General features: G+C 49.3%; 14 protein-coding genes across 14 annotated transcripts; 7 read left to right on the forward strand and 7 right to left on the reverse strand.

Moving 5' to 3' along the window:
- Positions 1-36: 36 nt before the first annotated feature.
- Positions 37-994, reverse strand: FMAN_05499 (uncharacterized protein; the record flags this gene model as incomplete). Its single annotated transcript, XM_041827835.1, has 2 exons — positions 37-700; positions 753-994. 2 exons carry the CDS (start codon positions 992-994, stop codon positions 37-39), a joined length of 906 nt encoding a protein of 301 aa, XP_041678759.1.
- Positions 995-1263: 269 nt separating this feature from the next.
- On the reverse strand, positions 1264-2203 carry FMAN_05498 (uncharacterized protein; the record flags this gene model as incomplete). The annotated part of the gene is made up of 2 exons (XM_041827836.1): positions 1264-1982; positions 2029-2203. 2 exons carry the CDS (start codon positions 2201-2203, stop codon positions 1264-1266), a joined length of 894 nt encoding a protein of 297 aa, XP_041678760.1.
- A 1553-nt stretch (positions 2204-3756) lies between these two features.
- Positions 3757-4751, forward strand: FMAN_05497 (uncharacterized protein; the record flags this gene model as incomplete). Its single annotated transcript, XM_041827837.1, has 2 exons — positions 3757-4051; positions 4108-4751. 2 exons carry the CDS (start codon positions 3757-3759, stop codon positions 4749-4751), a joined length of 939 nt encoding a protein of 312 aa, XP_041678761.1.
- A 1571-nt stretch (positions 4752-6322) lies between these two features.
- FMAN_05496 (uncharacterized protein) lies at positions 6323-8398 on the forward strand (the record flags this gene model as incomplete). Its single annotated transcript, XM_041827838.1, has 1 exon — positions 6323-8398. The coding sequence occupies one exon, from the start codon at positions 6323-6325 to the stop codon at positions 8396-8398; it is 2076 nt and encodes a 691-aa protein (XP_041678762.1).
- A 401-nt stretch (positions 8399-8799) lies between these two features.
- Positions 8800-10260, forward strand: FMAN_05495 (uncharacterized protein; the record flags this gene model as incomplete). Its single annotated transcript, XM_041827839.1, has 1 exon — positions 8800-10260. One exon carries the CDS (start codon positions 8800-8802, stop codon positions 10258-10260), a length of 1461 nt encoding a protein of 486 aa, XP_041678763.1.
- A 155-nt stretch (positions 10261-10415) lies between these two features.
- Positions 10416-10835, reverse strand: FMAN_05494 (uncharacterized protein; the record flags this gene model as incomplete). The annotated part of the gene is made up of 1 exon (XM_041827840.1): positions 10416-10835. The coding sequence occupies one exon, from the start codon at positions 10833-10835 to the stop codon at positions 10416-10418; it is 420 nt and encodes a 139-aa protein (XP_041678764.1).
- Positions 10836-12297: 1462 nt separating this feature from the next.
- FMAN_05493 (uncharacterized protein) lies at positions 12298-14260 on the reverse strand (the record flags this gene model as incomplete). The annotated part of the gene is made up of 2 exons (XM_041827843.1): positions 12298-13230; positions 14195-14260. The coding sequence occupies 2 exons, from the start codon at positions 14258-14260 to the stop codon at positions 12298-12300; spliced, it is 999 nt and encodes a 332-aa protein (XP_041678765.1).
- A 324-nt stretch (positions 14261-14584) lies between these two features.
- Positions 14585-16849, reverse strand: FMAN_05492 (uncharacterized protein; the record flags this gene model as incomplete). The annotated part of the gene is made up of 1 exon (XM_041827844.1): positions 14585-16849. The coding sequence occupies one exon, from the start codon at positions 16847-16849 to the stop codon at positions 14585-14587; it is 2265 nt and encodes a 754-aa protein (XP_041678766.1).
- A 1691-nt stretch (positions 16850-18540) lies between these two features.
- On the forward strand, positions 18541-19029 carry FMAN_05491 (uncharacterized protein; the record flags this gene model as incomplete). Its single annotated transcript, XM_041827845.1, has 1 exon — positions 18541-19029. The coding sequence occupies one exon, from the start codon at positions 18541-18543 to the stop codon at positions 19027-19029; it is 489 nt and encodes a 162-aa protein (XP_041678767.1).
- A 24-nt stretch (positions 19030-19053) lies between these two features.
- Positions 19054-19395, forward strand: FMAN_05490 (uncharacterized protein; the record flags this gene model as incomplete). The annotated part of the gene is made up of 1 exon (XM_041827846.1): positions 19054-19395. The coding sequence occupies one exon, from the start codon at positions 19054-19056 to the stop codon at positions 19393-19395; it is 342 nt and encodes a 113-aa protein (XP_041678768.1).
- Positions 19396-19884: 489 nt separating this feature from the next.
- On the forward strand, positions 19885-20580 carry FMAN_05489 (uncharacterized protein; the record flags this gene model as incomplete). Its single annotated transcript, XM_041827847.1, has 1 exon — positions 19885-20580. The coding sequence occupies one exon, from the start codon at positions 19885-19887 to the stop codon at positions 20578-20580; it is 696 nt and encodes a 231-aa protein (XP_041678769.1).
- A 594-nt stretch (positions 20581-21174) lies between these two features.
- Positions 21175-21869, reverse strand: FMAN_05488 (uncharacterized protein; the record flags this gene model as incomplete). The annotated part of the gene is made up of 2 exons (XM_041827848.1): positions 21175-21424; positions 21502-21869. The coding sequence occupies 2 exons, from the start codon at positions 21867-21869 to the stop codon at positions 21175-21177; spliced, it is 618 nt and encodes a 205-aa protein (XP_041678770.1).
- A 483-nt stretch (positions 21870-22352) lies between these two features.
- On the forward strand, positions 22353-23138 carry FMAN_05487 (uncharacterized protein; the record flags this gene model as incomplete). Its single annotated transcript, XM_041827849.1, has 1 exon — positions 22353-23138. The coding sequence occupies one exon, from the start codon at positions 22353-22355 to the stop codon at positions 23136-23138; it is 786 nt and encodes a 261-aa protein (XP_041678771.1).
- Positions 23139-23845: 707 nt separating this feature from the next.
- Positions 23846-24929, reverse strand: FMAN_05486 (uncharacterized protein; the record flags this gene model as incomplete). Its single annotated transcript, XM_041827850.1, has 3 exons — positions 23846-24654; positions 24712-24783; positions 24836-24929. 3 exons carry the CDS (start codon positions 24927-24929, stop codon positions 23846-23848), a joined length of 975 nt encoding a protein of 324 aa, XP_041678772.1.
- Between the last annotated feature and the right edge of the window lie 143 nt (positions 24930-25072).

Consider the following 25072-nt stretch of genomic DNA (forward strand, 5'->3'; position numbering starts at 1 on the left):
GACATATGATACAATTATACAAGCTCAAGGCTATTTTTACATGATGCTCGACAATGCCTCGGGGGTAATCTGCTCCTCTGCATCCTTCAACTTTCCATTCAAGCTTATGCCAGGTCCATGGGTTGTGCTGAGAATAACCTCGTGGACCTCCTTGTGCACCTCCTCTGAAATCTCCGCACACTCCGCCTTGACCTTGTTCAGCAACACTTTGATATTGTTCTTGAGCTGATCAGGAGAGTAACCCAGCTGCCCGATAGCCATGCGGATAACACCCTGTCTCTCACGGTAATCAGCTGCACCAGCAGAGTCTCGCATCGACTTGACGACGTCGGGCACGATAGTTCGCATACGCTTGCTGGGCATGAGACCCTTGGGACCAAGGATCTTTCCTAGACCGGCTTTGTTTAGAGCTGCTTCGCTGGCCTCGTGGCAGATGAGACGGTCGAAGTTGATCTGCTCCTTTTTGATGGCTTCGAAAAGGGTTTCTTGACCGACGGCTACAGCACCTGCGGCGGTGGCTTGTTGGGCGATCTCACTGCCCTCGGGGCAGATGACGGCAATTCGCCAATCGCTCTGGACGGGGTGGGGAAGGCGGACGCTGTTCTTGATGACGGGTCCGTTTCGGGCGGTCTTGAGGTTGATGTGAATTTCGTACTTGACCGAAGCAGGCGGTTGTCCAACCTCAACAGCTCGTAGGACTCTGCACAATATTAGTCTCCCCCGCTTGGTACTGTGCTCCCAATCCCACTAACCTCATAGCTTCACATAACGAGTATTGAGGAAATTCCCTCTTGGCCAAATTATGTCTCTTAAAGTCCTTAGGCAACGCCTTCTTCTTCTTCGTTGTCTTCCTGATTCTCACAACCGAAGCCTGTCGAACTTGCTGAGCAGCCGCCGGGGCAAGAAACTTCGGTATCGTGGGAATTGCCGGTCGAGGAGTCTGGAGGAGGGATAGCCTGGCAATGGAGGCCAAGCAGCGGTCAATTGGCGCCATTGTGAGGGTGTAATTGAGAGCTATGGCGGACCGGCCCTTGATCGTGATACCCAGATGGCGCAAAAAGTCGAGGTTGCTAAAGTGTTTTAGGTGGGCCTGGAATGTCAGGTGTCAACGCTTATCGATAAGCCCCTCGACTCAATGAGACGTGAACTTGAATGGAATCACTTTTGTTTTGGCATAGAATTTTTTAAGATATTGAATTGATTCTACTAATATGGTCTATATACATATAAATCTACTCAATCACTACCTATGTCACTCGCTATCTAATCAACACACACAAGAATGTCCTTCAACTTGCCCAACACAACCTTCTGTCGCGCAGCATCAGCAGTAGTCTTATCAGCAGCATCTCCAACACTAATAGAAGCATAACATCCACTCTTAAGAGCAATCTCAGTCTCAGTAGGGAGACGATTCTCACCACACCATTCAGTATCATCCTTGGACAGAAGACCAGTGTTGATGCGAGTCAGCACCCACTGGAACTGGGACGCATCGGTGCATTTACCCTCAACCTTTCCGAAGTTGACATTGAGATAGACGTCCTGGGGCAGGTAAGGCTTTCCAGAGTCGACAATCTTCTTGACGAGAGTGGTCGCGAGCTCAGCGTAGACGAGACTGCGCTTAGGGACGGGACTAGTGTTGAAGGCCGTATTTCCGGTAGAAGCTCCAGAGAAGGCAATGGCTGGGATGCCCTCTTCGTGAGCAGCATAGCAAGCGGCGCCGACGGTGCCAGAGAAAGGAACTTGAAGCCAGAGGTTGGTTCCAACGTTGGGACCAGCGACAGCAAGCTCAGGAGCCTCGCCACCCCACAAGCTAGGACCAAAAGTGTCGATACCGTACTTCATAGCAGTGACAGGGAACGAGTTAACCCAGTTGAGATCGGGGCGTTTGGGATCATGGCCAACGGGGCCGCTGTTGGCAGGGCAGCTGTCATACTGACACGCTGTGGTGCGGTCTTTGGGCCTCTCATCCCTAGAGCCTTTATGATGTTAGATGTGATTGAAACGCGTATTAATGTGACTTACTGCTGCCAGACTTGTTCTCTGCAGGAGCGGAGAGAACAACGTCGTAGCCCGCGCTGTTCAGAGCGTCATTGAAAGTGCGGATATAAGACTCTGCCCAGCCATCATCGTTGGACTGAACGATCCTCACGGCCTGAACCGCGAGAGGGAGAATAGCGACAGAAACGAAGGACTTCATAATGACTGAGTTGAATGAACGCAATGAGTATATTGCCCGTCTGTGTTGTTTTGTGTTTCTTGACCTTGTTGTGTTGGGGCTGAAGCCTCTTTTGACCTCTCAACCCTATTACAAAGCTGAACGAAAGACGGTGGGAAACAATAACAACGCGAGTTTCATAGCAGGAGTTTCGAAACTATATATCCCCTTTTGCATAATCCATCCCAATATCTGATTCCTCTAATCATCCACTCCGTCCAATACCACCCTCGTGAGCTCTTAGTGCACCCTAGTCCCAAGCCACCAATCAGCATGCATAACATCCTCCTCACCAGGTTCGCATCAAAGTTTGAAACCCCCAGGTCATCAGCATCGACCACCCACGTGCCGATCCCCAGAGCTAATCAACGATAGCCTACGACAGTTTCGACGTTCATCATTTCCACGTTCACAGCTCAGTGGTGAATGACCCCTGGGATAATGTGACTTCGTATGCAGGTCCAAGAGCACTTTATTCATTTTGAGGCAACGGCCCGAACCGTTCGATAAGTTTTTAAGCTTTTGAGAAGGATTCGGTGACTGTTTTGAGGGTTGGTCCGGGGTGGAATCGCGAACTGCCGTAATCGGGTCAACAGCCGGCGCCGGTTCGGGCGGAAGTGGAGAAAGCTCCGGGCTCGCTACCGGAGTGCAACTGGATTGAATGCAACGGCGACGATCGTCGAGAATTACTTGCATGTGACATTCGGGACCTTGAACACTTCCACAAGTATGTCCCGGTGATATTCGGTACTCAATAGAGAAAACGTGTGATGTCAAGCTTTTGCTCCTTGGACATAAAAAGACTTGTACGAGTCTAGGGTAGCGCATGGTTTTGTAAGTAACAGCTTCTTTCTGTGGTATTTACTCGAGTACTCACCAGGAAGATCAGGCGTGTTGACATCTACTCCCGTGGTCTGACTACAACAAGGAATCAATAACCCATGACGAGATTGCCTAAATCTATCTTGAGTCTCTTATTGTGCAGTGGATATGAATTCCGTCTAGGATATGCCTCCTACTCCCGTGGCTTTCCCTCGATGAAAGCCAGATTTGATTTACGATGTATCCAATGTGTAGAGAAAGCATTTCGGACACATGCCCAAAAAACAACGGTTCAAGGAGCCGGCACTACCTCTGGATCCAAGTAGTCCAAAGTCAACGCCTGGTCAACTGCGTTATTGAGGGACATACTGCCACGGCAGCCAGCGAACGCATAGTGCAAATTTGGAGTTCTGTATGGAGCCTTGACAATACGGCAACGATGCTGGGTACTTTGTTTGACTGGAATTATCGAGGTCATTGTGAAGTTTTTCCAAAGTATAAAAGGGCTCTCGACATACTTAGAAACGGCGCCCATCATCCTCTGAGGTCTGCAGTCTTATGTCGCCGTGCATTGTTTGGCACTGGCGAGCCTCTGCCTTAGCAAGCGGCAGTGAATCACACCTGATGCCAGCACACAAAACTCCAATACGAGAACAGCACAAACTGTCAAACTTCTCATGCCCAACATCTCTTCCATCTCCGACGCCCTCGAGATGAATGGATACTCGCTAAACGACTTGTCGGTTGTGCGTTCGCATCTCTCGCAACTCGCATCCCGTCCACTCCCCCCCTTCCCTGGCCCCGAACCAGACGCGAAACAAAGGCGGGAATATGTTGAACTCTTCCTCTCCCAATGCTTTCCCAGAGAGAACATCGAAGACACGAAACAGCTCCTGCGCAAGGATGCCACAATCATCGCAGCCAACCTTCTCATCAAGGGAGGAACAAGAGTAACCGCTGTCTCCCGCTTTGCATGGGAAATCGACAAAGTCTTTTGGGACCTTTGGTGTTAGTGCCACACTGTAATTACTGTCTCTATCGTTAGCTAATCAAAAATTTTGTAGTCCTCGGGCTACCCCCTCAATCGAAGCCTGCGTGGCCATGGTCACGACCCCCAATACCTAAGTTTGCAGAGTCACGTTCGAGAGTGTTTTTCAGCCTCAGACAGGATCATGATCGAGATGGTGGTCTGGACATTAATCGGGCGTCTGTACCGGAGGAGGGAGAAGACCAAGAGGCACCATCTCAAACTGAGTCCACCTTGATTCAAGTCATGGAGTGGAATGGTATGCACTACCCTTTACCTGCTCCAGTCCCATCGCTCCGTGCCCGAAGAAACGCTTGGAAGTCACTGTACCCAGGAGTGACCCCCCCTGATCCAGACTTACCATTCACGCTGGTTTTGCCGTCCGAATTCGATTTTTGGACATTCGTCTGGGGACACGATGGCCGTGACTTCAACAAGATCCGAGAGCGCCTCTTGCGAGAGCGTGTCGAAGTTGCCTGGAGATATGACGAAAGGGTAGAGGGCAGCGAGGTGCATGTTGAGTGTCCCATCAATACTGGGAAACTGCCCGAAGCAGCCCATGCTCTGGTGGTCGGGCCTGTTGTTCCTCAAGCTGTGGCTCGCGGTGAACTCTTGTCAAACAGTTGCAACGCCATCAATTCGGAAGGCGTCGGTAGGGTCTGGGCCGACATAAGAACTTGATATTTTGCCTGCACCTTGGGCCAACTAACTACAATGAGGAGCTACCTGGAGAACATGGCAGAAGGACGAAAGGGAACAGAAGTGCATACGATTCCGGGCCTTCCAGCTGGATTCAAGGAGATACAGACTCGAAATAAACAAGAACAAAAAGCTTGCGAGGAAACAATCAACACCATTCTAGACAACAAAGGCATCGCGCTCGGAGTTTGTGCGGCCCTCAGGGACTGGGCCATTTCTCGCAAGGAAGGCATCTGTCTTGATGTGCCTGAGCGTATCCACCTGGCTGCTGACCTCTGGCGGGACCGGGCTGGAACTTCTGAAATGAAGTTCGAGATTTCGGAGCGAATCACGACGATGAAGAGGATCGTCAAGGCCGATCTCCTTCGCAACTCTATGCGTATGTGAGCTGTTGGAGTTCTTAGGTAGCGACAAAAGGTGATTCTGGTGCTTTTACCAAGGGAAAATAGAAAGAAAACCGCAGGGTCATAAAAAAGAAATATCATTTTTTGAGGGCAATAAGAAATTGAAGGGATGTAGCACATCTGTTTGTCAAGACATTTATAGTATAGAAGTTGAAAGGAATATATGGTATTTATGAAGCAGTGTAGTTCGACCGCTAATTGAAACGAAGGCGTAGAGTCTGTCATTACACTCGAAACTGATGACCATTATTGCTAACGCCCCAGATTACCATTCAGTACACTAAGATGGACGGTAAGAAGAGTTTCACCACTTTGAACTTTTCCATATTGGATATTACCGGAATCCATTATCTGCTGGAGAACTTCTATGCTCTCTTGCAGTCACTGTTCCTATATCACCTAAGAAAGCGCCAGCTCATATTCACTATGGCCACAGTAGCCAGAATGAGCCGAGATGGACAGCGAGACAAGTAGCAAGAGCAGAGAGCGCGCTTGTAGGCGGAGGCTCCCGCTCATTCTACTGGTAGTTCTTTGCTGATTAACTAGGATGCAAGCGAAGGAGCTTAGGTGAGGTAGTTTCAAGTTTGGTGGAGTGTGGTGTGCTCATCGAGACCGTTTTACCACTTCAATGGCTTATAGACGTGAACTCATTGTCGGCAGAGCCAGTTCTTAGTTTCACGGATAAAATAAACATAAAACATGAATGCTTTCAATATGCTCAGTAAGTTAGACTAGTATGAGCCTCTGATGAAATTCTGCTGGTTCGTGTGTCTGAGTAAGATGGCTTTGATCGCGCGGCGAAATGGTAAGAAACTCTCCGATCAAGCTGCATTCGATGTATCGTTTGTGTGGCTGCACAAGCATGGTGCCAAGGGTGCTTTCTGTTTATTTCATTGCAAGAAAAGGAGGAGATGGCCAGAATGACTGTTTGATCATGCTTGCCAAAAGCGACTAAATCATGCTGATTGCTCACTACCCGTGCATGGCGTTTGCTTTCTTTGTTTCATCCATGCAGCTATCCGAACCATCATTTCAGCACCCATTCTTGCCACTGCACGCCCCTTTCAATCCATATCATGACATTCTTAATAGAAACCAAGATAAAATATTTGAACTCAATATCATTTTATACGGCCAGTTCAGTACAAGATGGGCGACCCTTGGAAAGACACCATTCGTGACATGGCAAAATGGCTAATGAAAGACCACCCCTTCATGTTTGCTCATATACGAGGCCAACCCGCAATCGCAAAGGCAATCAAAGTTCCTCTTTTCCTACAAGACTCTTTTTGCAGATCGAACTCAGATGCGGAAATCATTCATATCACAAATGCGACAAAGAAAGATCAAGTTTTCAAGGAACGAGAGAAGCTGAGGGCCAGCATGCGTCTCACCACACAAACCGCAAAAAGCATCAGAACCATGGACTATGTCGAAGCAACGAATATGTTAAAGATTGCTCGTCGGGAGAATGGCTGGCACCTGCCGGACATTGGGAAGAACGCTTGTGCTGTTGTTGTCATCATTGAGGCAGACCCTGATTACTCTGCCGAGTACGCTCTCGCTCTGATAGCCTGGACTACCATGATAAAAAGACACAGTTCATCGAGTATCCGTATGCGATTGATGACAATGTCATGGGAAGGCACCCACGATATGACAAAAACCATCTGGAACTATTGGCCCGCAGCCAAGGAACCCCTTCGAGAATACCTGCTGCCGTCTATCGCGCGAGGCGGGGGACGAGTCATCTCAAACTCAAAGACCAAAAGTGCAACATCAGAAATGATGAGTTGGGTCAAAAAGGTGGCCCCTAATGGCACTCATACTTGTATCAGCTTCCGAAGACCGACGAGCCTTGACGAATCCTGGGATACGTGTTACCAACACCACCACCAGGATCTAGACTCCGCAATAAAACCTCGACGAACATTTTTCATCAACATAGACTTCAAGACTGCTGAAAGGATCCCAGACGCAGGCAAGCCTCATCTCCTTACGAGCACCACCCGTCGCCGGCTGATCTTCGACCTCGAGACACGACAGCCCATCACCGTCACCATAGAATGCTCAAGCTCCGAGGAGAAGCAACAGATGAGTTGGGTGCATCGCTTCAACGGAGAGAGCACAAACATATATACACAGCCCGGATTCTGCTATGGGGCTAAACGTCGTCGACGCATGAGATTCGCGGATGAGCAGCTTGGGGGCTTTTTGGCTGCTTTGGGCGAGTTGGACAAATGGCCTCTCGGTATCTCAAATGTGATGCGGCTTTTCGATCCCAGGGAAGAAGATTCTCAAGTCCCTATCGATATCGAGCAACGGCTCATTCGACAAGGGATCCTTCAACATGATTCCAAGTCGACCACAGGGTTGTCACTGGCTCTCCCTAAAGAATCCCACCAGTCTTTCTACAACATTCTCCCCCTTGTCGAATACGATCACCGTCTCGCGCTGTTTCTGAGCCTCAAGTCTAAGAACCCTATGGTTAATACAGCGAAAGCGCAAATGGCTGCGATAATCTCAGGGAGTAACACGAACTGCTTTGCATTTGCCTATAAAATAGCCCCTGAGGTCCACGAAACCAGTGGCGCAGCCCGGATCGGTCTCTTGAAGCATGTCGCACATACCGGTACTGTCATGAAGGGTCTTGGACTCTTAAAGACTGCGATAAGCGCCTCGCGCTTCTCTATGCTCTTACCAGAGATTTACATCGTCGATAATCAGGTTCGCGTATACATGGATGAAGTAAAGCACGTCATGGAGCGATGCAGGTTGCTACTCCACGTCCTCGGCACGTGCGGTCATAGCGTCGATGAAGCTTTGCCTTTTACGCAGGAAGAACCAGAGGCTATCGAATTCGATGATTTCATGGAAGTCTGGGCACATTTCCTGAGAGCATATACCTACCAAATTGCCCTTGTCACAGTCACCAAGCACGGCGAAGTGTTTATAAAGGACCTTGTTTCTCAAGCCCGCCTCGAAGCAAGTTTCGAGGTACAGCACTGTTTCGAATGGGAGACCATCCCGAAGGACAAGTGGGACTACGCCGTGGGTATCTATACTAGAGCTAGTCGTGAGAGGGGGAGGACTACGATAAAAGACTGGAATTGGATCCCGCCCGAGGTTTGGGACCGCTGGGGTGCGGAGTTGCCTGGGGGTGTTGAAAGGCTGCGAACCAAGTTTAAGTTGGCTAAGAATCACGATGAGGTTGATGATAAATGAGTGGTACGTTGCTTTCATCAAAACAGGGGGAAGTCCGTCCATCTTGAGTGTAATATCACATCAGTGTCGTTTAGTTTCGGTAGTCCAATTCTCGAAGTACACTATTTGTGTATGGATCTGTCTGAGTGTCATAATATGCCTGCTTTCAGTACCTGACAGCCATTGACACTGACAGCCACTGGCACTGACAGACACAGACACAATGATGCTGACAGTCAATGTTCAACCTAACTAAGGCAGAGAAAGATGGAGGTAACGCACAGATCAACTTCATTCGGGTTGTTTACCTCTTCGCCCTTCCCTCTCGCTTCCTCTCTTTTCATTTTTTTCTCTTCTATCATCTCTTCATCGACACCAAAGCTGCGGCTCCCACAACAACGACAGCAGCAGCAGCAACAATAATGTCGAAGAGAAACCAACCAGAAGGTGAAGCTGCAGGTGGCGGCGGACCATCTAGCGATCACGGTGGTCGTGGTGGTAATCGCGGTGGCTACAACAATGGCCATGGCAACTATTATGGAAACTGGGGAAATACTCCCAGTTATCCTATGCCTTATCCCAACTACCCCCCGACTCCTTATGGACAGCAACCCCCTCCAGCATTTGGCTCGGGTTATCCATTTGGGCAATATCCCACTTACCCACCCACGGGACCGGGTTACAACTCGTACCACTTCACCCCCGATGCCCCATGGCAACCTGGGAACGAGCCTTCAAACCCATTTTCTCAGTCTCACCAGGCCTCGCAAACACAGCAGAGCCAAAACAATGGTAGACAACAGGGAGGAAAAAGAAAGAAGCCAAAGAAGTCTCACGAGGTTGAGAAGGCTTCGTTGTGCCGAGTCGAATCAGACAAAGGTACTGCTGCCCCCGAGACCCCCAATGTGCCCAAAGGTGGTGGTACGCAACAAAAGCCTCATAGAGAGTTGCACTACCAAGGGAATCATGATGAAGAAACCGGAGTCTGCGGCAACTGCAAGAAGCCTGGCCATGAGGTCATTCAGTGCTGGGCCATCGGAAAAGATGGATTCACCCACGGCTGCGCTGTGTGTAACTCTGGAGAACATGAGACCGACAGGTGCCAGCGCTTCCCAAAGGAAGTCAACCAAAAGATCGAGATACTGGTCAAAAGACGTGCCTGTCTCCCTCCACTCAAAACCGCATTTTGGTACAACCTGATGTGGAAGTGGGTAAAGAACAATCCTACTACTGAAGTAAGCCATCTTTTCCCCTGGACTACGCAGTTTGCTATCGATGTCCTGAATGGCGATCGTAAGTCAGAAGTTGAGGGGATTCTTGCCACTATGAGAAACAATCCTGACATGGAGCGATCTCAATTGATCATCGATCCCGCAACAGCAAATTGGGAGAAGGTGAAAGAAACATATGGCGGTGATCCCAAGAACTTCTTTGAGAAGCTTCGAGCAGCCAAAGGCGCAGTCTCAAAACAACGGATTGCCAACGCCATTGTCCAAGAACAGCAGAGCCATGCCTATGTGGCGAGCGAAAAAGAAGAATCTCGCCATTCCGATCCGAGAATGAGTGACGATGAAGTTGCAGGCTTCGAGCAAGGTGATGGTGATGGTGACCAGCATCTGGCATCCAAGAGCGCCTCACCCATTGCTCAGAGGACGAGCCCAGCAAAAGAACCTCTGACTCAAACTGGAGTAGAAGAAGCCAATGATGACGAGATGCAGGGAGATGAGTCCAGCCCTTTGAAAGCTACACCTGTCGGCTCTTTCAGCACAGCTGCCACTGAGAGTGATGAAGGCGAGGAGGATAGTTACGTGCAGGTCAGGACTTGGCAGCTGGGAGCGGCGCATAACGCCCTTTGGCCACCCCGTAGGAGAGGAGGCAGATAGAGAGAGAATAAACATGTCCCTTTCTGTTTATGCAGATTTGATCCTTGTGTTGATTGTGTTTTACCCTTGTGCGTTGTGATTGAAGTCCCTTTTAACCTCTTAACCCGATCACGGCGTAAATTAGTCTGGGTATGAATGATGTATCTGGTATATTTCTACCGAGTGTCAAATGACATGCCTATAGACATCTTCCTCATTCTATACATGATCTCAGTATCGAGGGCCATCATATTCCTGATAATCATGACAATCCTGTCCATCCCATCGTTGATCCCCTGTTGAGACTTGTCGAAGTGGGAATACTCGTGTTCTCGGCCATAGGTATCATATCTCTCGGCTGCATGGAAGCCCTGGTCATTTGCACCACCAAACCGAAGTGCTGGGTTAGCAGCACGACCAGGACCTTCATAGGAGTTGTGTCCTCCGACTCGAGCTTCATGACCCCAGCCACTTCCCTGAGATGAATGGTAGTCACCCGGACCGTTAGCTCCACGACCACTCTCCTCCTGCGGCCTTTCGTAAGGACCCGCACAGGATGAATGACTGTCCCTTCCTCGTATCTTATTCTTTGGCATTGTGTTCGTCAAGTGTGAGTTAGTATCTGCCGTATGGTGATAACATTGGATGTGATCTAACAGAGAAATTTGTTTGCTGTTGTTGAGTTGAGTGGGAATTAGAAAGAAAGCAAGGAAACAAGATTGGTGAATGAGGTAGGTGCGACCTCAAGACAGCTACCAAGTGCTGAGCAGCGTCAACAACCTGGAACTGATGCCGGCCCTTGAATTTCACCATAAAAGTCCAACTTGCACTAATAGTTATGGCTTTTAAATTTACAGAATCATTCTAATTCATTTACCTGAGCACGACTCGTTCATCATGGAGGAGCAGGAGGAGTATTGCCTATGCATAGCCGCAAATCAGCCAAGAGAAACCGAAGCACAGCCAGCAGAGTACCTCAAGAACCCACCGAAAACTCCTCCACGGAGGCCCAACAAGCCATTTGCAAGGATCAATAAATTCCCCGGATACAACCTAACTACACAGCAAAGGCGCCGATTCATGTTCCTGCTCTTCGAACGATGGCTTCGATGGAAGAACTTTGCAGTCAATTAGTGGGAGATGCGCCAGAGAACGCAAGCTATCTTGGAGTCCTCGACAGACAGACTTCTGTCCATGATCGTTACATATCGAGAGAAGCGAGAGCTAGATAGTGCTGTCGACTTCTTTATGTGGCGTTACAATGGTTGATCCCCCATGCCCTCGAATCTTGAATACGATACTTACTGTCTCTAATCTAGCTCCAAAAGCTCCGGAATATGTCACCTTGAAACAAAGGCAGTGGCCATGGTATCCGGATGGAACTGTCCAATGCCGAATGAAGTTCAATAGAGGATACGAAATTCTGCGGCAAGTGTATGACAAGCCACTTGATGCTTGCAGCCGTATCAGAACATCACCTTGCCCTTGGAAAATGGGCGCTCGCAAGAGAAAATACACCGAAAGCTCAGATTCCGAAACAAGACTTACGAAACGTCGCTGTGGAGGGATGGACGATGGAAACGACGACTACGGGCAAGATGAACCCTCGGTTCGCCCACGCTGGTTCACGAGTTCAGCAGAGTGTCCTCCGGTCTTTGATTGACGGTTTTTGTCGCCAAGTCAGACATACACACTCAATGAGAGACGGTGCTTCTATCTGGAGGCCGTGATCACCGTGGTTGAATGGGTTTGGGGAGGCCCTGAACCGAAGCGTTATATCGATATTATTGAGAAAGCGTTTAAACAGGAATTGGATACAAGCACGGCGGCCGCAGTTACAGCATTCTGTTTAGATTATTACGCAAGGCCGAGTTATTCTCATTATTTTTTGTGGTACATACATTAATGCAGGTCGCTAAGGGCGTACTAAGTGATCCCCCTGAAATGACCATTGCCCAACATTCCATTGTCCACAACAGTAATTTACCAGCACATAAAACTCCAAAAATCCCATATCATCAGATATCCTCCCAAATCGCACTGGAGAACTCAGCCACCCTACCAATCACCCCAACCGCCCTGCCAGGAGCTTGCACTCTCCCTCTCGTCACGCTTGAAGCAAAGCCGTCTCTCAGAATCGACGACCGTAACCTTGACCTGTCTGCAACGAACACCATCATGCTCTCCGTTTTCGCAGATGCTGTCGTTCCAGGAACCGAAGCTGTATCCAAACTGGGCGATATCTTCAACGCAGTACCATGAGCTCTCATGTCCCGTCTTCAGAAACTCCTTGAAGCGCCTGAAGACTCTGTCGGATTTCAAGTGACCAATCATGATTTCCTCCGTCTCGAGATCAAAGCTTTCGTCTTCCACGACAGGGAAATGGCCAGCGAGCAACATCGTGTTGTTCGAAGGGCCAGCCACTGGGGTCTCTGGAGGTGTTGCAGCAGTCCTGACCGAAGACCGACGTTTTTGGCTTGGCGGCGGTGTGGCAATGTTTTGCTCATACTTATTGGATTTGCTCCCCTTCTCAATGGGATAGGGCATCGTGAAGTCATCAGAAACATCATCAGAACTGCTCCCGTGTACAGTGATAGGGGATTCTCCGGTATACAGATCTTGCGTTGTGTAAGTTGTCTCATTCTGTGAGCGCAGAGAAGCTTCAAGCTCCCGACATCGGTCTTGAGCCTCTTTAAGAGCGACCTGGCTTTCGCTGAGGTTCTTATGCGCGGAGATATTGTCTTTTCTGAGTAGGTCGATTTCCAAGCTCTGTCGAGTCCTCTCTGATCGTTCTTTTGCTAGAGCCCTCTTCTCCTTTCGGAGCTCTTGTCGCAGTTTGCTTGTTTCATAGAGTGCAGAAACATTTTCTTTCTCAAGCTGGCGCTTGGTGCGCTCGAGGCGCTCGCTTCGTCTATTACTGTCAAGGGGTTTCACTTTGGTGCTTTTGCGCGTAAGGCCCTTTCGTGCCGGGATAGGCTTCTGAGGATGCTTCTGGTGACCAAGTCAGCTATGTCACTGCACACATTTCTCCAGCTGACTTGCCGGAATTTTGGTGCCTGGGAACCTCATTTTGCGCTTGGGTGCTTTCTTCCTCGACTTTGTCTTCAAATCCTTCAGGTATTTGGAGTTCTTGTCAAGTTGCTGCTTCATCTGTATAAACTGTTTGCTATTTGGAAAGTCATCGAGCCTCTTCTAAAGGCTATCCAGCATATGCTCCAGGCGAAACTGATCCTCTTCTTTGGATGCATATTTGCCATCGTTTTCATCAGGAAGCGACTGAGTGTGATGAAGGCGGTTTGCATTCTGGATTGACTCAGTGATGCTTCTCAGTTCTCGGACTGCATTTTCAAGCGGTATTCCATCTGTGCGCAAAGAGCTGCGCACTAACTTGAGCACACTCCGTATTTCTGCATCTAGCTGCAGGTCCATTGTTGTTGTGTGTAGTTATCTCGCACCGCATGCGAATTGCTGTTGTTTACATTCTTGAAGCAGGGGGCCGACCGCACGGCGGGGATATCGGCAGCAGGTCACGTGACCACCCCGGGAGACGACAGGCATTCGTTGAGCTTTAACTGGCCATGAAGCGACTGAGGTAGTTGAACATAGACTTAGATCTGGCGCTCATAGTATATGAGCATATTCTGTCATTTTGTGTAGAATGTTATATTTCGTTTCTTGACTTGACCGAGTCCAGATGGACGTCTGAGTCTTCGACTGTACTCGCTTTTATCACTATGTAGGTCAGGATTAGTCGAGATACCAGTGCCATGGGGATAGATGTGTTGAATTACCTGCCACTGTTTTATTAATTGCTCAATATAAGCGGCCCTTCAACAGCTCGAACCATCCCCAGTCCACAACCAGTACGTGATTCCACTGTCTTCTCAGACATCCTCATCCATAGCGTCCTCCTGCAAATTTCGCCCAGACCGGTCTCGCTATCAACCTTACTAACCCAGAAGACCTCAATCCTGAAAAAGATGTCTTTGACTATGGCCAGGTCGCCGATATAGCGGATCATATTGGCTTGGAGCAAAGTTTTGTCGGGATTGATCTCCACCACGTTCACAGGTCTAACTTCAGCATCCAATGTCAAGCAATTTTACACTCACTAATTTCGAGATCTATCAGAACCCAGACTCTGCAAGCTTCTACCTATCCAAGACCAATACAATACTGGCATTACATCGAGCTATCCAAGTAAAATGACAAACAAGCGTTTCACAACACGTAAACTCAAGCCTGTACCGTCCCATACCGAAATGCCTTACACTCAATCCATACAGTCTGTACACCAACGAGGAACAATATACTTACATATGAAAGTAAAGAATACGCTGAACTCTCAAACTTCGTCGGGGTTCCGTTTGCGATCCCGGGGCAGCGGGCCGGTGGCCCCTTGCGTCTTGAAAGCTTCTGTTCCCACTTGATGAGTAACTTTCAGAGTCTGACCCCATTCTGCCCAGAGACTAATGGGGATCCAGTTCCAGTCAGAGATCTTGGTTCTAACACCCCGCGAGTCTCGAGATGCTGAAGTATAGAACCCAAGGACTTGAGAGTCTTCCTCCTGTCGAATGATCTCTGCCCAATCGACCAGATGCCTAACATCCTCCGTGCAATCCAGATGTTGTCCAGATGCAAAGTCGATCATCTTCAAATGGTTGCCGCGTTTCGTGACTATGGCGACCTGGTTCGAGTATGCCTGCATGAAGGGCTTACACAGGTCGTCGTAATCGCTTTTCTCAAATTCGAATTCTCTGAGGAAGAAGCCATCGACGGAAGGCATTTCAATCGCATCACGGTCTGCCAAAGCGGATATGGATTGCCTATACCTTATCCAATTTGACCTCGCCAACGTGGAGGCTGATATGCGACCATCAATGATATGTGAAGCAGTGCTATTAGGACAAGACCCTGCAGCGTGCTTCGCCCAGACGGCCTCCATCAAGCCCAACTTGGACCATAGGGTGCCGTACCGAGCAATCGCGGCGGTGCTGCCAAAATCAACAAGGTTCCAAATCTCCTGGTTGGTATTCCCGTTGGAGTTTCGCCAGTCGATTTGGACGAGTCGCTTCATGCCGACCCAGAGAGCCGCAAGCACGTGCATCTTGAGCTGACTGACAGTTGACGACGTAGATTCTATTGCCATGGCATGTGCGGCCTTGCCAATATGTTTTGTAACATAGCTGAGGTCGTGAAAGAACCCCGCAAGCCCGGCAGGGATGGCTGTACCAAATGCATACGAAGTGTAAACAGGACCGATGAGGCCTTGGAGCTGCAAGCGTTTCCAGGTTTGATCGAGAGCAGTATTGATATTATAATAATCAATCCCATCTTCCGTGGCCTTGCCAGGAAGGAGGTCATTGTCGTTAGCCGTGCCGTTTTCGACGTGCAAGACATGGTTAAGAAGATCGAACGTTTCATCAGGCCAGTTTCCTAGATCCGTCCATGCCGCGGCAAATCCGTCAATCTGCTCACAGGCAAACTTCATGCGACGAGGGAAGTCGAATTGGGGAGAGTCAAGGTAGTGATCGGGTGCATAGAAACATACGAAACTGTGGTCAATGTCGAACCACGATGCCGCATCCATTTGGGCTTGACGCTCTAGCTTCGACAGCTTGAGTGTGGCTTCAACCTCGTGACCAGTCTGCCGATCCAAGATACGTCGTTTCCGCACAAGACTTCCAACTATATGCACATTTCCAGAAATTTCAAGTTTGAAGGCAGCCTCGAAGGTCTCGGGAAAGGAAACCAGCATATCTTCATTGACGTTCTTGATGACGTTTAGAACCCCGGGATGGATCACTTGGATGTGTCTCATGTTTTTGATGAACCGGTCTCCACGCCATTCATCAGGCGTAAGATCTTCACCGCAGAACGTGATGATGGTATTCTTCCGACCGTGACCATGTTTCCTAATCTCGTCCTGGATGTTGCGCAGTGCTTTCTTCATGTCGGCCGAATAAACCATCTTGGGCCAGTAGTTGTTGTCAACTACGGGTAGATTAAAGAACCGGATATTCATGTTGAATCGCCTAAACAAACTCGAGATGAGTGGATGGATGCTCTCAGATGACATGGTCACCAGCTTGAGAGTGGTGTTTGGGTTCTGCTGATTGGCATTGAATGTTTTGGTGAAGATAGTCGCAGCATTCAGCGCCAGGACAAATTCCGCACTGAAATCAGGGTCCACATCCATCAAGAAAATTGTGAAAGGATCACAGAAGCCCCGAGAAGCTTGGTTCCAGGAATTGGGGTCTCTAAAGCTCTTGAGAATGTTGAAAAGCTCGCCGTACGTATAGATTGCCAATTCCGATGTGAGCGCTCGTCCAGCTTGAAAAGCTGCCCGCATGATGGCGCTGGCTTTGGGCATCAGGCTCTTATCCATCATTGCCCTTTTGCTTTCAGAGACGACAACAACAATCTTGGTGTCAAGTTCAATTCTATGCTCAAACAACATGGCCGGGATCCCAAAGATGTCTCCCTCGGCGGCCCTGAACTTGAGGTGGCCGAAGATCTCGCCATCAGACGGTTCGATGAACCTATCGAGATGGCCGACAAGACTTTTCAAGGCCTGCTCCCAATCTATATCGTTTGCTCGTGCGGACATAATGGGGATGAGTACTGGTATTGCTGTTGGGTTGGTCCCAGGCTTGGTGGGAGCCTCGACGGGTATTATACATCTTTCGAAAGCCGGTACTAGTAGAACAAAGAAACTTCAACGCTTTTCAGCCCACATTTGACAATGCCGAGTTCCCCTGATCTGTGTGGTCGGATCAGATTAGAATTTCGTATAATATTGATGTGAGATGCTGCATGTCGCGATGGGACGCCTCCTGAATACTCATCATTCATCATTCCATGGCTAGGAATCTGAACCTCTCGAACAGTTCAGCGAGTTCAATGGAGGTCGCGCCCAAGAAGAAGAAGACAGATTGGTAGCTGTGAGAGTTTCAGCAGGTGACTCTTTGTTGAAACAGCTTTGCGGTAGGGGGGGCTTGCGTTACTAGACTATCGTTAGTCTCTTCACCCTTGTCATTGAACCGATGTGTACAAAATAGTTTCCTTTGGGTCTTGCCATCTCCGTCGCTGTCAATGTCTTTCCGTTTGGTGATTCTTTGTCTCGACGGCAGGGGGATGGGGGCAGGGGTCACTTGTTGGTTGGGAACAAAGGAATCGGTATCATGAATAATCACGCCCCTTCCATTCATGGCAATAAGTTCGTATCATCGACCAAAGCTGGCTAGTTTTTCCCGTGCGGCCAGCTCGTGCTTATTGTCAAAAACGGGTGCTAGGCCTTGGTGGGCATTGTTGCGAATCGTATGAGACTTATCGTTGCTGCTCCGAAATAGACCCGGCATGTACAGAGCCCTTTTCGTTGCTGATGAGACATATTAAATAACTTTAATCAGAGTGCAGTACTGATACCATGCAATTGTCTCTGTCTTGGAGCTTCAATGTCGAGCTGTAGGTACCTATGAGTTTGTTGGAGGCTCCGTTATGCCACAGCTCTTCCTTCACAATTGTTACAATGACAGGTTCAATAAATGCCAGTCTCTGATGGAAAGGTCCAGACTTCCTGGCGCTTGCCTCCCGGTGCCAGTCGCAGCCTCTACAATGGCTTGAATTATAAAAGTTTGTTGCAATAGGGACATTCATTTCTTTCTGGAGAGTCAATGATCAATCAGGTCAAAGGCCAAGCAGACAACTGCATTCTTGGGGATGATATCACCATATCAAACATCCATTGTGAAAATACGAAATGGTAATACAAGGATCTCCCATACTCATCATGTTTGTCAACTTTGTCATGCGTTTTGACGCTGAGAGCAACAAACATGCGCCATGAACTTTTCTTTCTTTGTTCTGCGGGTTCCATGTCAAGCGTTCAACATATACCGTTTTTTTGTTGAGCCCAACAGGCTAAGCACTCGGACTCCGATCGAATCCCAGTGAAAAAATTGCTATAGGAAACAATCACAACGTGGTCTATTCCCCTTCCGTCAGTGGCCTTCTCAGTTGACACTATCGTAGACAGCCAAGACGGGTTACCGAGATTCTTGATACCACTTTGGTTAACTCGGGTTATAAAGGAGCCCTTCTGTTAAGTTGGGGCTTACGCTGCATTCGTACCACAGTACGGCCCCTAGTGTTAAGTCAGAGCGTGGCAAAGCCGCCTCAAGGGTGGGCCTCTCTTCAGATTTCCTTTCATCACCTCACCACCAACCAACATCCTCCTTGGATATTCCACAAGAGCACGCACGGACAGTTCAAAAGCGATCGCTTCGAAAAGGGAAAAGAATGGATGAGAATCATCTGCCGCCAGGAGAATGCTCACCGGGTATGGGGTTACCTGCAACTCCCCAAAACCAGCACGCGGAAGTGGAGTTTGTAGATGGGAGCCAGTCTCTTCCCATCAATCTTGTGGACGACAGCATCCCTACCCCTAATCAAGCACAGGCACCTCCCATACGCAGAGGGAGAGGAAGACCACGAGGTTCCAAGAATAAAAAGACTATCGCTGCGGAAAATGCTGTCCGACAACCGCAAACGCGATTCCCGTCGCCACCACAGGCACTGGGCGATGAGAAATACAGCCACCAAAGTTGGATGGGCGATGAGTATATTCCTAGCAATTATGGAGGCTCTCCATGCCGAACTATCGACACATCACAGCTCAGCAATGGGGAAGTTTTGGTCCCGCCCGACCCTTATGAGAGTCAAGCTATCACGGAACTCATCAAGAGTTATAGAAACTCGGTCAATCTTATGAGGGAGAAGAACAGGTAATCAGATACCATCAGCAAGAAAAGAATGAAGGAAGAAGAGCAGTATGAGCTCGCAAAACTTATCGATTCCCACACCTGGAACCAGGCGCAAGAAGACGAGCTGGACGCATCTTGGGAGAGTGGTTTGGTTAAGGCTACAATAGAGCGCCTGTCCGATCGCGGTGCTTATCTTTCCTCCGTCTTCGAGATATCCTATCGTCTCTGCAACATGGATCCTCTATCCCTGCTATCCATGTATCACCACTTCGAGTTCGACAATAGCGGCAGCGATAGCTTTATGCATGCCGGACAAATGAAGCGCAACCCCTTGTGGACGCCCCATTTCTGCGACAAGCTCAAGAGAATCATGACGCATCCTTTGTTCTAGGAGACAAATGCGTACCGATTTCTCCCCATCATTATCAGATGGACAGTCATCTGCCGGACAGATGACGGTGAAGGGTTCTCTGCGGAAGAGGCTCGCATCTTGAATCTCCTCGGCTGTGGCAATCGGGACGAATTCTCAGTTTCTCCAGTACTAGAGCGCTTTCGCGTCCATCAAGAACGTTTGAAGGCTTCCGGTGTCCCTATGACATCTCATGCCAAGCTTCTGGCGTTGATAGCTGATCAGGTTGGCTTGTGCGCAGTACCAGCCTCAACTGACATTATACTGGTACGTACTGGAGACCTGGATGTCGTCATCAGTGCCTTGAACTGTTTGCATGACTGCAGGGTCAACATCTCTTGCGATTTCCATTATCGAGAATATTGCGCCGGTCAAACCTCGAAAAGCTATCCTTCAGGATTGAAGGAGCTATTGGAAGCATACAAAGGGGTTTGGAAGAAACTGGAAAGGAGGAAGCTCTGCAGTGCTGCAATGACACAGCCTCGCACACAAGGCAGTGTTTTTTACCACGAGGTCGTTGGACATTTAGTCCCAGCCAATAACGTATTTCTGCCCAACAACGCAGGCTTGGGTGGCTTTCACAGGGATCCTCAGCAAGCGGGACCTTTCGAACCAGACGTCAATCCTATCTGTCGGTCATTCGATCCCGAGGCTGGTGGCTTGGCCCGGAATATAGCTGACCATAGGGATCAGCTCAATCCATTCCAGGGGTTTCTTGCGAACCAGCGCAACGGGGCCCAATCGAGCCTCCGAAACCCCTTCGCCACACAGCCTGACCCCAGTCCTGCACAAGAGCCACGTATGAGTGGCTCTGAAGACGGAGGAAGTATATCAATTGAGTCATCTGACGAGGAGATGAAAGAGAAACAACTGGAACATGCTCCCGACGTTCCTAAGGCTGCAGGTGGTCATCCACGAAAGCGCAAGGTACAGAGGAACCGAGCCCGAGACCGGGATCGAAAGCGTAAATTCCAGGCCAAGAAGGCGAGAGAGCGCCGTCATGGACAAGGTGGTCAGCCTCGTCCATCGGGGCCACAAAGACAGGGCGGAAGGCAAGGAGGAGCTTGGAGTGGGACAGGGAATCAGCCGCAGCCTGATTCGCGGTTCAATCCTCCAACTGGACCGAGGGCATGGAAACAACAGCACGGCTGGCGTGGTACATTTTGATGTGAATGATGAGAGGTTGGGGTAGTTATGAGAGAGATGACTGCTATACCTGTTAGATAATTTGCCTCCGTAGACAACGAAGGTTCCATGGTCTAAAAAAGAAACCAGTAAGAGAAGTATGGTTCTTTCGGCAATACTTCGTCTGGAGTGCTACCATGAACTTTGTTGCCGTCGGACGAGCGTAGGGTCGGTGAGCAGGCGGTAGATACCCGGGATTGTGGATCTACCACACCGGACCCGTACCCCACCATGCCGGAAGTTAATTGACCTCACTTGTTGAACTTGAAGGTATTAATGTCAATCGAAGCCGCCACGGGATCTCACATATAAATGATATGACAAATGAAAGTGATCTATTAAGTGGAATCTGTTGCCTGCTAGTATTTGGGAGAATAGTCAAGCTTGCCGCAGCTCGCTCTATCTAATATGTCCAGAAATAGCTATCCAACTCAGGCCACACATGGTATCCAAGCTGTGCAAAAACACGACAATCACACAGAGCATACAAGAAAAATTCATGTTTACAAGAGATACCATCCAAGTTAGACCACGCTTCGGTAGGTTTCGTCGAAATACAACCACTTCATCACAAGCCTAAGCCAGAATTGGCCAGCCAATGCAGCGCTCGAGGAAGACCACGACCTGTCGCCGGGACATTTGGCTCTGCATCGTGAATGTCGCTATTTCTATTGACATTAAATTGGTAGAGAGACGGCATTTCTGATGGTGTACTATCCGGGACTCTCGGGGGTTTTTGGAGGGGACGATGAATGAAGCAGCGGGAGCTTTCATTGAAGGTAAAGAATACGGGATCAGGATGTGTCCAAGGCCACAAAGGCTTGGGCTCCACGTCTTCCACTGAAAGGATATAATAGTCAGTAAGGGGCGAGCTTGTTTGAAGAGTGATCGGGGGACTCACGCCAGAGACGCCAATATTCTTCGTCGATGAGATAATGCAAGTGATCAGTCTCGGCCTCGGTCCAATCTTTGGCTTGGATCATCGGGAGAGCCCTAATAATTCTCGCCCGAGCTTGGTTTCGTACTGCCAGTTGTAGCGCTGGGTCTTCGTGCCGTGCCCAAGCGAGGTAGGCGTTGACATACTCTGTTCTTTGAGAGTTCGTGGGGTTATCGCCCGGCCAAGGCTCTGAGAAGGCTTTGACCTTGACTGTTGCTATAGGAGGGACATAGTCGAGATGAGGAACTGGCTTGTCCTTGTTGAGGTCTCCTGTGGATGCTGTGACGTCGTCGGAAAGAGAGTCTGGCCAGCTACAGTTTGTAATCGAGGACATTGTCTAGTTGGAGGTTGGTACCAAAGACTAAGTTGGGAGTTGAGAATAGAAAGAGAGCCACTTTGATGAGTTGAAGGGACTAATGTTGAGGGTGATATTTGTCAATACTTTGATAAGTTGCAGCCAAGTTTGGCAAGCTAAGGTAGGTACCCTTATAGCGGGCAGGTGCAGAAGCATTTGGCGCCTTCCGTTTGCTGAGCTCTTTGCCGTTTGCCGTTTGCCGTTTGCCGCCTGCATCGACCAAATTTCATCCACCTTCACCCGTTCCCCACCAAACACGCGCTTCTGCCTTCTTCTTCACTCACTTCAAATCTCATCGGCACGACAAAAGGGTGCTTTTCCATCACGATGCCTAAGTCTGCTCCTCCTCGTCAGGGCAACTTTCGATCCAACCCCTACGGAACTTGGATCTCTCCCAGCTTTACTAGCCAAAGCAACTATTATCCAAGCCCTGCCTCTCTTTTCGACGACCCGCCTTTCGGTATGCAGCAGCGCGCCTGGGGCCCTCCGTCTTGGGGCTCTCCCGAGAGCCCTTATGATGTGATCATCCCTCCTCCTGAGTTGACCCGCAGCCAGCGCGTGGTTTCCGCTCCTCCACCTCTTCCATACGGTGCTGAGACTGCTGAGAAACGCTTTCAAGGCAGCCTTTTTGGGGATCCCCCGACCTCTGCCGCGGCTGAGAACCCAAAAGCTGAAGAGCCCCAGCCTGCACATGAGTTCAAACCTGCTCAGGAATTCAAGCCCGCCCAGGAGTTCCGGTCCCCACAGACCCAACTGCTTCCGAGGCAGAAGCAGCCTCTGAAGCGAGTTGACAGTATGGTCCTCCAGGCTGTGACTCGCAACAGCCGTCGGGGCAAGGACATCCCCGACCTTCGTGTCGTCAGTAACAGCTATGGAGGTGGCACTCAGTGCAATGTCTACAGCAAAGTGCCCTCCGTCGCCAAGACGATCTCCTTCAATGTCGATGATGAGGAAGCGCTCCTCAAGGCTTATCGCCATGTCAAGGCGATGAACCCCTCCGCTCCTGTCGGAGGCATCATGTTCAGCATTGGCGCAAAAGGTGACGCCAGCCGGGTTAACAGCATCAGCTGGGACTCTTTCGCTGGCCGCTCTGGTCTTGGCAGGAGCTTCTCCATGAACCTGAACGGTGACAGGGTTGAGGTCTTTCGCCGTGAGTCTGCTTCTGCATTGTACCATTGCTTTGGTCGCATACTAAATATCGATAGCCCGACGATAAAGAGTGCTTCAGCTGCTCCCCATCATGTCTAGCATTATGTATCTGCACAGATGTTGAGTTGGAAAAGGCAAAGGCTACGAACGAGCATATGAAACAGTATACGAGGGGAGATGGCACGCATTCTGATGAAAGGAGGCGACAATCGTGAGATAGCGAAGTATCATGGGCTGGAGGACTTCTTGCTAGGAATAAAATTCTGCTGTTCTGGCAATATTGATCACTTCTCAACTTGTGCTGTCAAAGAGAAAGCTGCCTGGATTATGATAGAAGGTCACCAAAATACATTAATCTGTACGTTATCAAAACTATACTTTCATCGAAGTGATTATCATTTAGAGATTTTATAAAACCTCAATCGCCATTGCTTTGAATGGTAAATATGTGAAGCCCGTAGTGCTTCAAGTCATCAGGAGAAATATGTGCCGACGAGGCAATGTGCCAAAAGGAGCTAGATGAATTGTCTTCACCGCTGTCATCGGAGATGGTCACATAAGACGCTCAAGGATGCATTGCAGATCAATTGAGTTACCTAGCGACCCGAAAACATTATCATACATTCCCTCTTGCATATAGCGTATATGCGGGCTTGGAAGACAAGTTGAATTTGTCCCCTGACCTGGTGGTCTACGTATTCCCTTGGCCTCGACACCAAGAGCCCATAACCCATCATCAAACGCGAAAGAAAATGACGACTGAAATAGCCGCGCTACCTTCAATTTGGCAAGGTATTATTGGTGCTTCAAGAAGAAGTGCCCATAGCAGGATTGTAGACCTGAATCTTTCTGTGAGCACCAATGACCACCGCCTTGACCAGGAAGTTGCATTTGTCACTTCCGAGCTGGCATCTCGGATCAGCCAAGTGCAGCTCCACAGAGGCATCAGGTCCCTTCTCGCAAACTTCGTGGAAACAATAGTAGCAACCGATCTTGCCTCGATGGATGAAACCATACACATTTCTCCCCAAGTCGGCGTTCGAAAGAGCCTCTTGTAATAAGCCTTTGACTCTACGAGATAGGTGCACATCACGAATCACGCGATCGCGCATAACTTTTTCAACCAAAAATAGTGCATGTTCTTGGGCTGATGGTGCAAGAGATTGGGCCTGGTCAGAGGAAGTGATCAGAGAGGTGGTGAGCGCTGTGTTGGCATCGGAAGATGCGCTTTGGTTCCCAGACTTCATCTTCTCTGACTTTGTTTTACTGGAGGGGGACGTTTTCTTTTTCTTTTTCTGGCGTTGAAATTGACTGAGCTCTGTGACTGCATTCCTCTTCTGGATCTTCAAATTCTCGATGATTTCGGTTTGTTCAGTGATATGTTGCTTAAGAGCGCGTACAGTGGAGCCTGCGAATGTGGAGGCGTCAACCTTGTCTTGGGTTTCATTAATGATGTTCCCGGTGGCAAACGCAAGTTGGGCACGCATATTTGCGACTTCTTCCTCCAGGGCGTATTTGTTGTCTTCGAGTTCACGGATGCGCTCGGCCGATTCCTCTTGAGCGTCAAGAAGTTGGAGGCTGGTCCTCTGTGTACGGTGGAGGTCTCGTCGAAGGTCTGCATTTTCGGCCATCAAGGTTTCAATTTGACGAGAATCCTGCTCCTATGCGGGACTTCGATCGTTGGCGTAAGAGCGCGAAGGGGCTTCATCATTCCATTCGGGGGTATCTACGTGTTGGTCCCAATCTATGTGTGATAATGAGCAACCAGGTTAAGTGCAAAGCAGGTAAACACTTACGAGGAGCTACGTTGTCGTCGTCGTAGCCGGAGTATTGTGATCTATCGCCTCTTGGGTCGCGGCCCTCTTCTCTGCTGTGAGAGTAGGAAGACATGGTGAGTCTTGCAGGAAAGTCGCTTCGTGTGGTTGTGTAAAAGGGAAGTGGCGTATGAATGCCGGCACAATGGTGGTAATTGCAAGTTGCAGAACACGCCAGTTGAAGTTGGAGCGCGATGACGAGGATGGAAGGTTTGGAAC

Source organism: Fusarium mangiferae, assembly GCF_900044065.1.
Source record: "Fusarium mangiferae strain MRC7560 genome assembly, contig: FMAN_scaffold002, whole genome shotgun sequence".
NCBI classification, from domain to species: domain Eukaryota; kingdom Fungi; phylum Ascomycota; class Sordariomycetes; order Hypocreales; family Nectriaceae; genus Fusarium; species Fusarium mangiferae.